Source organism: Leptidea sinapis, chromosome 19 (genome assembly GCF_905404315.1).
Source record: "Leptidea sinapis chromosome 19, ilLepSina1.1, whole genome shotgun sequence".
In the NCBI taxonomy this organism is placed as follows: Eukaryota; Metazoa; Arthropoda; class Insecta; order Lepidoptera; family Pieridae; genus Leptidea; species Leptidea sinapis.
This window is the reverse complement of record NC_066283.1, coordinates 1,704,132-1,718,731: the sequence shown is the minus strand read 5'-3', so window position 1 is coordinate 1,718,731 and position 14,600 is coordinate 1,704,132. Positions and strand designations below refer to the sequence as shown.

At 33.2% G+C, this 14,600-nt stretch overlaps 2 protein-coding genes across 3 annotated transcripts in view; one reads left to right on the top strand and one right to left on the bottom strand.

The window, feature by feature from the left end:
* LOC126969873 (NACHT and WD repeat domain-containing protein 2) overlaps positions 1-6,182 on the top strand; it is an 82,879-nt gene extending 76,697 nt beyond the window's left edge. For both annotated transcript variants that reach the window (XM_050815457.1, XM_050815456.1), the window contains exons 23-24: positions 863-1,003; positions 1,597-6,182. In XM_050815457.1, coding sequence (XP_050671414.1) covers positions 863-1,003; positions 1,597-1,832 — 377 coding nt within the window. In that variant the 3' untranslated portion in view covers positions 1,833-6,182. The remainder of the gene's footprint in view (positions 1-862; positions 1,004-1,596) is intronic.
* Positions 6,183-8,308: 2,126 nt separating this feature from the next.
* LOC126969955 (cytochrome c oxidase subunit 6C) lies at positions 8,309-11,874 on the bottom strand. Its single transcript, XM_050815602.1, has 3 exons — positions 11,717-11,874; positions 11,038-11,210; positions 8,309-8,443 (listed from the first exon to the last, which is right to left on the bottom strand). The coding sequence occupies exons 2-3, from the start codon at positions 11,208-11,210 to the stop codon at positions 8,380-8,382; spliced, it is 237 nt and encodes a 78-aa protein (XP_050671559.1). The 5' UTR covers positions 11,717-11,874; the 3' UTR covers positions 8,309-8,379.
* Between the last annotated feature and the right edge of the window lie 2,726 nt (positions 11,875-14,600).

Sequence of the window (14,600 nt, the reverse complement as noted above, 5' to 3'; positions counted from 1 at the left end):
TACCTAGGCTACTGAGACTGAATCCCATTTATTGCGGTGATGATAACAATTGTAATGCCGCACACAATTATGGGTTCCATCAAGATTGTAATGATGGAACCCAATTCCATCATTTGGTATTATTATTATGCCCATCCGCATTACAGCTCCTGATGTATATTAATTATTAATAATAAAAAATAATATTGACACACTTTTTACACAATTTATCTTGCCCCAAGTTAAGCATATATAGCCTATGTTATGGGTTACAAGACAATGATATATTTAATACAAAATATACATAAATTAAACATTCATAAAGTCATATAAACATAATAATAATAACACGAAACATTCCTACACAAACAATGAGTTCAAGCTCTAAAGGTTGATGCATCCAATTTACGATAATTTATATTTATATAGTTAATTGTGTATTACTTTTTATGAAATAATACATATTATTTAAACACGACTCATATATTGGATGCAGCACCATACAACCTAATTTGTTATGTATATTACAGACATTGTGAAATACTCTATTTGGTTATAAAGAGTGGCCATTGATTTCTCGTATGTTCTTCTCACGAGCTCAACTTTTTACGAACATACGGTAAATTCAGTAACATAAAAGAAATGTTTATAGTGACGATTCTAAAGCGCTTGGCTTAAGCCTAATTGAATAAAGTTTATTTGACTTTGACTAAAAAAAATGAAAAAAGTAATCTGTTTTCTAACATTGCAACTGCTAACTTCAATATTTAATTATGTTTTAAATCAACTAAGTTTATCAATAGACATAGTAAAGCTTAAGGTAACAGTGTGTTTGTTAAAAAAAAATATTTCTACTGTTTTTCACTTCGTTTTTCTACTCCAGGGAATTGCCGCTTAACGTTGCGTGGCCACGTGAGTGCAGCAACACAGCTACGTCTCTCTCGATCTGGCGGTGTCTTACTCTCCGCTGACCTCTCGCTCACACCTGCGGACCGAGCGCTCCGGCTGTGGGATCTTAGATTAGGTGAGTAATCAATCATCTTTAAGATATACCCGATTAAATAAATTAGCCTACCACCACTGTCCGTGAACACGAACTTGAAAATATTGTAGAAGTGTAGTAGCGTAAAAAAATATAATAATAATCGTTATAATTTCGTTGTTACAAATTGAATATCATGCATATATCTACGAAAGCCTGTCTCTACTCAATATTATTATATACTATAATATATTGATATGTTTTAAAGGGAAACTTTTTCATTGAACCAGTATGCTAAATCTCAAAATCAAAACTAATAATTTTACCAGATCACTCGTGGTACTGTATAGATAAAATTACTAGGGGCAACGATTCACATATAAGAATACGGCTTTATTTTCTGAATCATAAACCTAACGGCGTGATGGCGCATTTTTGATGTGGTTATAGGGCGGAGGTGGTCACCTAAAGTCAAGTGTAGTGTTGGTAACTTTTATACGCCCGTGTTTTTCAGGCGTGTTTCTAATTCTAATGTGTGGCAGATTCTAGTATAGTCATAATAAGTGATTGTAAAATTTAATTAAGTATAAAAATATTTTAATTTTATTAGGTTCAATGTTAATTTATATCTTCAGGTAAACCAATAGCAGTATACACGCCTCCACAACGCGTCACATCATGCGAAATTCTTCTCGGTGGGTCCATTCTAGCTTTAGCCTTAGAGAATTATAAAGATATAGTATGTGTGAAGCTCTATGGTCCCGACGTCGAGGCTGTCAGACGCGGGCAGGAACTCGAGTACGACGAAGACGAATATGGATATACAGAGTACGAGGGGCGGACTTTTGATGTGGGAGGCGGAGATACATGATCGCTGGCGATCTAACATAACCTAGAAGTTAATAATTACTTATGAGTATGGAATGTTCTACAGACCGGTGTACAGACAACTGCAATTGAATATAACATAATATAATATGATATATTATGTCCTGTTCAAACACAATAAAACGTTTCGATGAAATGATATTATCAGCTAAATATTCATAGTGATAACCAATACAGTATTGTAAAACTGAAAGGAATTTTGAACTTTAGATTTTCGCGTTTCATGGTTGATTTGCACTCCGTCTTGAGCCTTTAGCTTTAACTTTTTTATTAGTCGCATTAATAACAGCTAAGAGCACACTGTATAACTTTTCTGCGGATCCTCTTACGTACGTTATCTCTGCCAGGTTGTGAATTAATTTTTAAATTGTTGCAATTATCGCTCATATGACGAAAACAGCTACATAGATATTTTTTTATTGTTATATTACAAATAGCGATGCATAACATCTCATTGGCATATAAGGCTAGATCTTTTTGATGCTTTAGATTTATTAATAAAAATCAACCGAAATTTAGAACAAAGTTAGAACGAAGAGGACAATTTAATAAATGTATTGTTACCCATTTAAATCAGTAAACTATATAAAAAAAGTAATTGGCTTGAATATCAATTTGTAGATCCTTCCATACTCATATGAAAAGGTTTAGCAATAATTTAGGTAGCTATATGCTGTTCTATTCGTACTACAAAAGTGCAGGTCACTGTTTTAATGTTAACTTATTATATGTGTACAACGTTTATTTCAATGTTTTCAAGCTGTTTGCTAAGAGTATGGTATTGGTCACAGAACTTACCGCTAGTAATAAAAGTTTTAGAACTATAATTTTCTTAAAATTAAAAATACCCACATATTTAATTATATATCTGTTTTGTTCTTCAATAGGTATGACACCACTCCATTATAATTATGAGAATTACTTCCAACAGTACGTATGAAGCGTAAATCATTTCATTGTAGAAAATCATCTAAATATCGTTATGTTTGAAATCGTGAAATCGTATATTATATACAATAAAGAAACTGTTTTTAAATTAATATTAATTTTAAATATACTATTAATATTTAAATATCACTTTTAAAAAAAAATAGCAAAAAGGCTTCGAAACATTAAATACAGTTTCACATGTCTCTACTAAAATTGTGTGATATGCTCCTTCTGAATCAATCTTATAAATCTAATATTACGTACTTGATTTGAACATGAATGAACTGGTAGGTTTCAGAATGGTATTTTTTTAACAAGTAGTGCAAAAATGTTGTGTGATACTATGAATAGTCTAAAAAAATTCAAAGTTACCGTTTACTTCCTATTTAAAACCATATTCTACAGAATTTTTAACAATAACCAAATAATAGTTTAGGAACCTAGGACGGTATTGTGTTATTTAAATGTCCCTAGGATCGTGCACCATTTTTAAAAATATGAACAAAACGATCACGCAACCGCAGTGCTACTTGTGTTTTATCCAATATTGCAAAATCCACAATATTGTTGACCAGTCATAGCTAAAAATGGAACTGGCGTTAAAAGACACTCAATTATTAAAGTAAGCTGGTACTGAATGCCAAGTACAAGGAGAAATTGACAGCACATTACATGCATAGGTCGGTCAGGTTACAGTCATTGTATGGCACAACCTGCTGCTTGATTGATACACTAGTCTGTGCCGAAGAAAAACCGATCCGTCTCTCACGAGAGATGTACATATACGAACACGGCCAACATGATGAACATGACAGAGATTGTTATAGATTTCGCTTTCACTTACTTATCACTCACTTTTAAAAAAATGCATTTGTCTGACTAATGTGAACTGAAAAATAAATAGTTCACTAACCTAATACAGTTTTGCGATCCAGTCAAAGTACTGAAAGTTTTTCAAAATTATTTTGCTATGCTGTATTTTTGTACCGAGTTTATCGCAGTACATCATTTAATAGACCTTCCTCGTATGTTTTTAACTATATTTTATCCGGGAAGTACGATATCTTCAATTTTTTAACTAGCTATTTTTCTAAAACTTACTATCTGTGGACCAGATAGATTTGATATATATAATAGTGGCAGTTATTTGATACACTAGGTACTGAGTACAAATATTTTCACTTTTAATGTTTTTTTCCTAGTGAGTGCATTCTATTAAATATCCCATATAACAATACTGTAAGTATGTATTTTCTAACATATCTGCCTAGTTATATATTTCTGTTATTTTAATTTTTTGTTTGCCCAATTTACCTGTGCGCAATTGTAAACAGATAATTATTTATGCTTGTATTAAACTAGCTTTAAATACGTTTTCGTATCAGTAATAATATTGTCCCTACTTTTAATTACTATGATTAAACTGAACTTCGTGAAGTTGACCAATCTATTTGACTTAACAACGCTGGTTCGTTCGATGTTTTTGAATAATTTTGTTTATTATCACTTAATTATATTCGATTTAACTGCAGATGGTATATACACATTTATTTCGAGGTGTGGTGATCACACCATGAAGTATATAAATGTAATGAAAAAAGCATCAAATATGGATATCTCTTTTGCAGGAAAACAAAATATTACCGATTTCCTCTATCAAGTAGCCTACTGTATACCCCATGTTATGTTACCACAATGTGATCATTTTTTTTATGGAAATGAACAAATATTTTAAACAAAATCCGTCGAGTATACCTACAGGATTTGTTAAGGTATTTTCATATATTTGTCGAAACAAATATGTAGACTCGCCCTAATGTTGTGCACAATAGGATTTGCGCACACAACTTTATATGTTTTTACACAATATTTTCAAAGTACCGCCGTGAAACTGCCACAAATCCTTATATATAAGATTTACCCAAAACGTTTAATCTATTACGCTTATTAATTAAATTAGTGTAGTTATAATTACCATATTATGTAATTAAAATATCTATTTGTAATGTTAGGTGTAACTGTTAAATTAAAATTAAGTGTTTAAAAAAACCCATTTCTTAAGCCCTATGTGTGTTCTTTATTACTTTCCTATTGTTCAGTGTGGTTTACTTCATAAATATGTTTGAGGATCTCCGGTAAATATTCCACATATTTATTTTAAGCTTCCCAATTTACACAACTACATCTCGTAGTCTATCTCCAGGAAAATCACAGTGAAATTCTCAATGAATTTACCGCAATGTTACTTCGGAAAGAAGCAATGGTTGTCATCTGTTCTTGTAAAAAATATTTTAATTGATTGCGGTTAAGTAATGTTATATAATATAAAAAATATGCGGAATTACTTACTGATTGTAGCGTCCATCCATCGCGTCTAGGATTGATTATAAATTTTCTCGACCAACTCATCAATGTTAGCTTCGAGTACTTAGATTTTGTAAAATATTTTTTAATATTCGTATAACATCACTTAATTGTTTTCTTTTTCATAATAATATTCGATATTATTTTAACAATTTGTAATTTTTAGAGGAGGGTAAACATACCACCTATAATGGGCATATTATTTGTTAATTTCGGGCAATGATAAAAAAAAGAGAATTATCTTATTGATAATTCCTTGCGGGACGACTTTCTCCTATATATATATAATTATATTGCTACGTACGCTTACAACGCTCCAAATATTGAGGGACTTGAGCAGCAATGCTTTGGAAAATGACGGAATTCAAAATTAATTGAAGAATCTCACAATGAAAAATTATAGTAAAACATCAGTTTAGTTAAAACTGGTGTAGCTTTTATCCGCATAATACTAAATTACAACTCACTTTCCTGGGGTTTATAAGTCGCTACATGTCACGTACAGATAAGTTACGTATCTAATAAATAGTCACCGATACATTTTTGGGAAATATAGGACACTCGCCTCGCCCATCGATATCATATCTTGATCAAAAAATCATATCTTTATAAAGTGAAGAATTTTTTACTTAAACCATGTTTACAAAGGTGTTGTCAATATATTTGAGCTCTATCCCCTATTATCAAACCACAATGATGTAGCATTATATAACAAAAAATTGTTCGTAATAAAATTTTCTATCTAATTCTACTTATAGTATAATCCTTTCAGCATTTTTACCTCTACTTAGTATTAATGTATTAAATTCGTCAGGCTGGTACCTGTATTTCTATCTTTTAAACAAGAGTGATTCGAGTCAAAACTTATTCTTGGAAATTCAACACTAATTACAATTATATTTTCATTCGAGAATAAGTTTTGACACTCCAATAACTGATATTAAATGACAAAAGACAAGCTACGTTATGTATCCGTTTGATTGTTATTATTATTCATTCTGGCGTTAAATTGGTGTCCGGATTAAAATATTGCAAACTATACTTTGGTTTTATTTGGGGCGAAGATTAAATTAGTTGAGGTGGTTTACTATAAGTCCATTGACATATTATTATATAGAAGGAACGACACAGGCACCTCGATGTCGTCTAGTGCCATCTAGTGACAAACTGGTTCAAACTTATTCGGGCCTTTTGAACATAATGGCTGTTTGATTTCCGGGGATAAATTGTCACTATAGAGGGCGTTGTTATTTAGCGCTAGCACCAGTTTACCAGGCTTATACCTTATCCAGATAATATTGGGAAAGACAGTAAACGTACAAAAGTAGACGAAGATATTGTGCCGAAGTAGACCAAATCCCTGAATCCTATTGGATGGTGCCTGTGTCAACCTTAGAATTATGCGAATACAGCACCGTCTGGCGCTACCAACCAACCAGATATGATAATTACGTACTAAAATTTTTTGCATAATACCAGGACTGTCTCACTACCCGTGTAGATATCCAAATCGTAAGTACGTGCGGTGGCCTCTACAGAGTAGGCCAGCCAGTAGGGACTTGTGCGAGCAGTGACGCACGTCCGAGCTTCATCCGACCGATATTTTAAAAGTGGAGTTAAATGAATTACACTTTATTGTATGAACGCAAGAATCCCTATTTCTTTGATTGATTTTGGAGAGAGAGACTTCCGTACTTGTGTTATTATATATTCAAAGGTATTTTAACTTCATCATTGAATAATAATCAAAGAAGATAAGGAGATAATCAACTATAATTAAGCTCCTACTTGTGTAATTATACACTATAATCTAATGATTGATGATCCATAATACTTGGTTAACATTATATCAAGAACATTCACAAAAATAGGCTCACTTAGAGAAACCTAATGAACCGTGTAGGTACCTACCTAATGAGTCGTAATGAAACCGAAACGTTTTGGAAGATATCTATAGTTGGGTGACGAAAAGTGAGTCAGACTGTGGCATATAAGGTGATGCTTTGTTTATGGTAGCATTGGAAAGGCGTTGTTCATTATGATCTTTTACCAACAGGTAGAACCATCGATTTGGATCTCTACATCCAACAATTGATGAGCTTGAAGCAAGAAGTTCAGAGACATCGGCCAGAAATGATCAATAGGAATGATGTGATATTTCATCACGATATAACGCTAAGTCACATACATCTTTATGCACTCAGCAAAAATTATATAAGAGTTTGGCTGGGAGATGTTAATGCATCCGACACGTCATATAGACATGATCTTAAGATTTCCTTCTCGAAGACCTGTTTCGTTCTCTAAAGAATTTTTTAGGCAGTGTCAGATGAACTGCCAAAGGACAGCTGAGAGAGGACTGCCAAAACTAGATCGATAAATATTTATAATTTACTAATAATTAATTACTCAGCACCGCGTAGGCAAGCGTCAAACGGTAGCTGCTGAAAATCAGTGCTGTGACCAATTATGACAAGTAACCTGAGTTGTAACCCTTTTGACACACACTGCCCCACAGCTGCTACATAATTTTTTAGTTTTAGCTATAATATTTATTTCTGTAGCTATGTAATGTTTGATGTGTGTGTAAAAAAACATTATCATTATTATCTAGTTTTTTTTTAAATCAGAAGTCCCAAAATTTCTAAACGGGGTTAGAATGACACATAATATAGGTATACTGTAATTAAGGGTAAATAAACTGAAAAAATTCTTAAGTTTTCATATAAAATGCGAAGAAACTTTCGGCAACCTAATATGTAGTCTTTTATAGAAACTGGGTTTGTGGTTAATGGCGCAGTTCCAACCAAATAACCTTGTGTGAGGTGTTCTGTCATCTTTGGTCTCGAGCTATTAAAATTGTAAGGGATTATGCGTTTTTGAACACATCTATCTTGGGAGTGATACGAAGCGTGTAGCGGTATCTAGTTGAAGCGCAGGGGAGACTAATCCTTAATCTAAGCTCAGACGTCTATTATAGTGAAACGCTACGAAGTTCTTTTCTTTAAAAACTGTCATTTAAAAATATTTTTACTCTTCAGTGCACAAAATAAAGACTTATACTTTCTCAGATCTGCCCACAGTATCACATCATACCGGAAAGATGGAAGTTTTCGTCGCGATCGAATACCCGCTCTTAATGCTAATATAAATAAATCAAAGAAAATGAATGTATGATATTTATTTTGAAATAATTTACAACATAATAATAAGAACTACATTTCTACCAGTTATGCTTAACATGATTGGAAGATACCCTTCTTGCGCATTTCTTCAAATTCCTTTTCAGCATCATAGTTCCTGAAAAATAGTTTGATATAAGTACTTCATTTCAGAAATAAAACATAACATTACATTGACGACCCATGTAGCCCAATGGTTAGTGACCCTGACTACTAAGCTAGAGGTCCCGGGTTCGAATCCCGGTAGGTTCACCCATTTATATGTTGAATATGGATGATTGTTTCCGATTCATGGATGTTTATATGTATTTATGTATGTTGAAGTAAGTATATTGTATTAAATATATCATTGTCTTTGTACCCATAGTACAGGCTATGCCTAGTTTGGGCCAAGATAATTTGTGTAGTGTGTCAATATTATTATTATTATTATCAGATATACTCAGTATTCAGACCTAATGAATAAAAAGGAAAACATATAACAAATTTTTAATTCACCAGTGGAAGTCATCTAGCTCAGTTATTTTCTACATCTACATGAAGTACAACAGAGGTACATGTTTCTCTTACTGCTCAAGATGTCAATCCTGAACTGCGCCCCATACTAGTAGGCAGGGTGTGTTAAATCAAATTGATTTATTCAATCAGGTCAACATAATATAAAATTAATGAATCTCGAAAATTATACATTTTACCCTTTACCTTCAATTTGGAAATAGTTGAGCTTCAATGGGAAGAAGTTGAAGCATTTACACCTCCATAATTTTACAAATTATTTTAATTACAATAAAGCTATGCAACATAAATACTCAAAACTTAAGATTAAGGATTGGTCTCCGCTGCGCACTAACTAGATACCGCTACAGTACTAGCTTCAGATAAAGATGCATGAACAGCATCCAAGCTTTGTAAGCCAGCCTAAACAAAATATAGCAATAGAGGATTGGAGAATTAAGGCAAGTGCATCCAAGTCTACACATGTGACTTTCACACTACCAAGAGAAACCTGCCCACCAGTGAAACTGGGAGACAAAGAACTGCCATAAAGGGAATCAGTAAAATACGGACGGACGGAAAGAGGGATGAGTTGAAAATGAAACAAAATTCTAAGCTTGCATTAGATAATAAGTTACTGGTATGTAAAACAATCTTGAAGCCAGCGTGGACATGCGGTATACAATACAGATGCACATCCAACATCAATGTTATCCAAAGGGAGCAAAATATTATATTAAGAAATATTTCAAGTGCATAGTGGTTTGTCACTAATACTGAAATACACCAACACCTAGGCATAACTACAATCAAGCATGAAATAAGGCTAGCCTCAGAAAGATATTAGACTGTCTTGCCACCACAATCCTTTAGTAACACCTCTTTTAGATGTTAGCTATAGGAAACGCTTGAATGCTATGATGTGCAAACACTTGACTCCAAAGAGTAAGTTAGCAGGATGAGTAGATGCTTCCGCGGGGAAGCACACTCTGCACATGAGAAATAGGAACACATCTGATTAAAGTCTAAGACTGATAGCAGATCCACAAAAACTAAAATATAAACTAGATACCGCAGGTGTAGTCAAAAGTGTGGCAACTAATACTATGCCCATATTCATACTCAAAACAGTCTCGAACAATGTGTGACATTGACATGCCACATGTTCTGTTAAACTTATAATTGAAACTGAAATGCAAGGATGCTTAGTAAAACTTAGTAAAAAGAATACTACAAGAAATAAGAAAGACACTAGGATCACATTTCATCAGTAATTATTTTATTAATTTAATGTATAACATGAAGCATATGTTACAAAATTTGAAAGATGCCATTGAGTGTCAAGATGCAACCCACACAAGCACCTAATAGTTGCCGCAATAAAGAAGCTATTGTTCTCAGGTATCAGTGGTATCTAGTTGGAGCGCAGGGGAGACCAATTCTTAATCTAAGACTCATATATGTAGTGTCTAACACAACGATGTTAATAAAATGTAAATTATTTTAAAAAAACACAAAGAGTTATTGAGTAGAGTGGATGCATCATTCTACACACACTTTACATAATAACATATTATTTTTTATAGTAGAGGAGGTCAATTGAGCGTATGGATCAACTGATGTTAAATAATCACAATCACAGATATAATTTTGCAACACCAGAGGTAACACAGGACCACAGCCCGCCTTTTAAAAATGTAGAGTTTTATTTAACATACCGATATTGTCAATAGTCAACCCATAGTTTTTATACATGGAAAGATACATTGCTATATATTCCTCCGATCAGATAGATAAAGATCCTCCCATCATAGATTGCATTGATAAGAAAAATAACTCATAAATAGATTAATTTTAAAATTAACAACATAAAGCAAAGATCAAGTTCTCAAAGAGAGGATCATCCAGCCACAAGTAGTGTTTCTTCATATGAGCATGACAAGGGGATGAGCCATCATGTCCCTCAACCTTATTTAGAGAAGGAAATAAATAGCCCCATGTGGCCACCACATGTAACAGCATTTAAGCGAGCATGTCACTCTATCATGCTCATCATGAGATGAGCATGATAGAGTGACAAAAGAATGATCTTTTCAGGTATTTAGGTAGGTCATTAGTAGGTTTTGATGTTGTACCTTCCAACAATAACTTGTTGTGTATTTCTGAATGTAAAAATTAAGAAATATCTGAAATCAATTATTATTTTGTATCATTTACCTGTAGAACTCGGCATATCTCTTCTTTCTTGCATCACCAACCAATGTCTTCCATAGGACTCCAGAAATACCAGCAAGGGTAAATGATATAATCAAATGACGCTTAATAGCACTTGTCAGGAGGCCTCGCATCTGTGGCTTAGTAATAGTAGATACTGCACTTGCCCCAGTCATCTGTTGTGTGATAAATGTCAGAATATATTACTATAAGCGGGTTTATTAGAACAATAAGAACTTTGAATTGTGGTATGAATGAGTCCCATGGGTATATATTATTTATACTGGTTTTCCTCTGACATTTTAAAAGGGTGACCATTTATAAAATTTAAAGATTTTTGTAAACTCGTAAAGTCTCCTATCGCAATCGCAAAACTATTTTTGCTAGTTAATGTTTTAAAAAAGGAATTAGGTTATGTTTATCTTATCAATCATGAATTCTTCAAACGAAAAAATTATTAAAATCTTTTAAAATTGTTCAAAATAAATTAAATTATTTGTTTAGGATGTATGATTGTGAAAGAAAATATCGCAATAAATATTATATTCGTGAAGAACCTAGCAACAATCTTACATAACTCTACGCAATGAAAATATTGTACCACGGATACCAATCCTGTAGAATAAAGTAGTAAGTAAAAAATATGTACATATTTAGTTGTTTAAATTAAATTGAAACTTACATTGATTACGCTATTCAGGTGTTCGTAATTCAAATAATTCTCCTAATCGTATGAGATACGAAAAATCGAACTTCAACAATATAACAAATGATGACTGGATTTAGGAATACCCATTACACATGTCAGTAGACTAATGACAGTGACAGACTGAGAGCTGCCATCAGTTATCACGAAGAAATTTAATGCCCATAATCTAACGGGGGTTTTTCTTGTAATGTAAGTTATTGTCAATGATATATATTCTTATTATTATTCTTATATATATATATATATACAATATTCTTCTGTTAATGTTTTTGGTTTAATATGATGGTCTTGTTACCAATAAATGAAATAATACAAAATAATTAGTTTTCACATTCACTTGTTATTGTGAAATCAAAAGTCGAAAAAACACGGGAAACGTCGGATCGATTGATCATATTTTCCTTAGATCTATACGTTTATATATTATCTGTGACAGCTGTGAAAACACTTCACGCACACTAACACAAAGTGTCATAGAAATAACAAATCGCAAGTGTAAGACGTCGCTTGTCACGCACACTAACACACCTTCAACCAGCTTCTTTTCTGAAGGTATGATGTAATCAACTTCTCCGCAATAATTGAAATAGCACTGCTCAGTTGTTTTAATTTGCTTTCTCTTGCATTTCTTTTCATCACTAATTAATTAACATCTCTTCCTTTTGAGACGCCTTCCTCGGTTCCTGTAAGAGTTGCAAATAAATTTACTTTTGGTATTTTCACATTCCTATTATTATTAAGTACAATTAATAATAACACCGGAGCTCTGTTACGACTTTGTTTTGTTTAATAAAATCAGTATTCAGTATTGGATGAAAATAAAATACAGATGGAAACTTTACTTTCATGGTGTTATCAAAGTAGTAACTGATGTTACTACATAGCCATTTTGTGTCATTAGGCAATATTGATTGATAATTAGCTATTATATTAATATCAGACATAATTTTTTTATTAAGTATTGTAAGAGACATTGGTTATGGTTTTTGTTTTGAAACATCTATAGGCGACGGTTAGCCTTATTGTTGGCGTGGCGATATAGGCCGTGAAATGCGTCGCCACGTTATATGATGGAATATATTATGGACTATACGTAATAGTTCTATTATGATTATTGTGCACATTTCACCTTATAAAAAATAAAAAAAATAACCGACTTCAAAAACACGCTCATAAGTCAGTAGCGCGATTATCTTTGGTAGCGCGCACGCAATCACTGAGTAAGGTCGTGTAAAGCGGTACGTATAGCTGCGGTCTTCGAGAGAACGATGACTGTACTGCTGGTGATCTGCACGATTCAATGACTTGATGTACAGCAGTATGAAACGGTTCTTATCAGAGCTAATTAATATTTTTATTTTATTTATTTTTATTTTATTTCTTAGGGACAACAAACAGTTCACACAATACATTTTACAATTTCAAATTAAAGTAGATATTAAATTAATTTTAGTGAGAACCCACACCGTTATCTACAAAAAATATATATATAATATGTTCTTTTAATTTTTGCACGATTTATATTTCTGTGATCTATAATTATTCTACGAACGTATTACGTTAAAGGTTAGGTATTAGACATTTATATTAACTGATGTTATTTACTGCAGGTACTGCTACAATCCAGGGCATTTCTATACCAAGCTCGTACCTAGTACCGATCGATAGCAGATCACGGCCCTGGTTCGTTGCGTCAGTTAAAGCAGGCAGACTGCAAAAAACAATTTCTAGTTAGGTACCCGACTGGAATTATGTAATACTATCGTAATAGAAACCTGGCCAGAGTGGCATCATATTTATACCGATGCGCCAGTAGATTTTGTAGGAGAAGGAGCGAAAAGAGTACCTATATAGCAAGAAAAAAAATAAGAGTAGGTACGTCCGCCTATATGCCTTTGCGATAGAATCTAGATTCGACAAACTGTGTTAAAACATTTTGTACTGCCTCCTGAGAAGAAAACTTATCACGTAGAAAATTATCCAAATCAAGAAAAAATGGTAGTCCGTTGGAGCAAGGTCTGGCGAAGATGAAGGGTGACGAATGGTTTCCAATTGCAGTTCCTGTATAGTTAAAACGGTTTCTCGTGCTGTATGGGGTCTCGTGTTATGATGGAGCAATAATGGTGAAGATCGATTCATGAGTCGAGTGAAGATTGTTCGAAGTTCGTAGCAGTAGACATCTGTCGTTATTGCTTCACCAGATCGGAGAAAGCTATAGTGCAAAAACACCATGCTGAGACCACCAAACATATTATTATTGGTAAGGTTTGCTTTAGGACATTCATATTTTTTTATTTTATTGATTTGTCGCAAATGAGCTAATATTGTTGGTAAGGTAATGGTGAACCATGCCGCTAATTCCTGGGTAGTTAGGCTCGGATCGGCTTTCACCATCTCTTTCAATTCATTGTTCTTCAGATCAAAGTTTCCATCACGAAAGCATTTAAACCAAAATCGTACGGTGCGTTCATTGGCAGTCCCATCTAGAAACGCAATATTGATATTGCAAGCTGTTTCTGCGGCCTTAGTTCCGCGTCGGAACTCGTACTCAAAAATTACTCTAATTTTCGAAGTATCCATCTTTCTTGTCTAAGCTGAATAAAAAAAAACAACTGAAAATCGATATTATCGAATGCTGCGATTTTTAAAAGAACTACATAGATACTACGTGAAAAAATTTTCACTAAAAAAATCTCAAACCATGAAAGTTCTATATCAATTCGGAGTACCCTATTACAATAAAACGGCTATTTCATACTTCAACCCCTATTATTATAAGCAACGCGGCGCTTATCCAGACATGTAGCGACAGTACACATTTTTGAGGTATCGCCACAAAAGACGCTAAAACTATTCT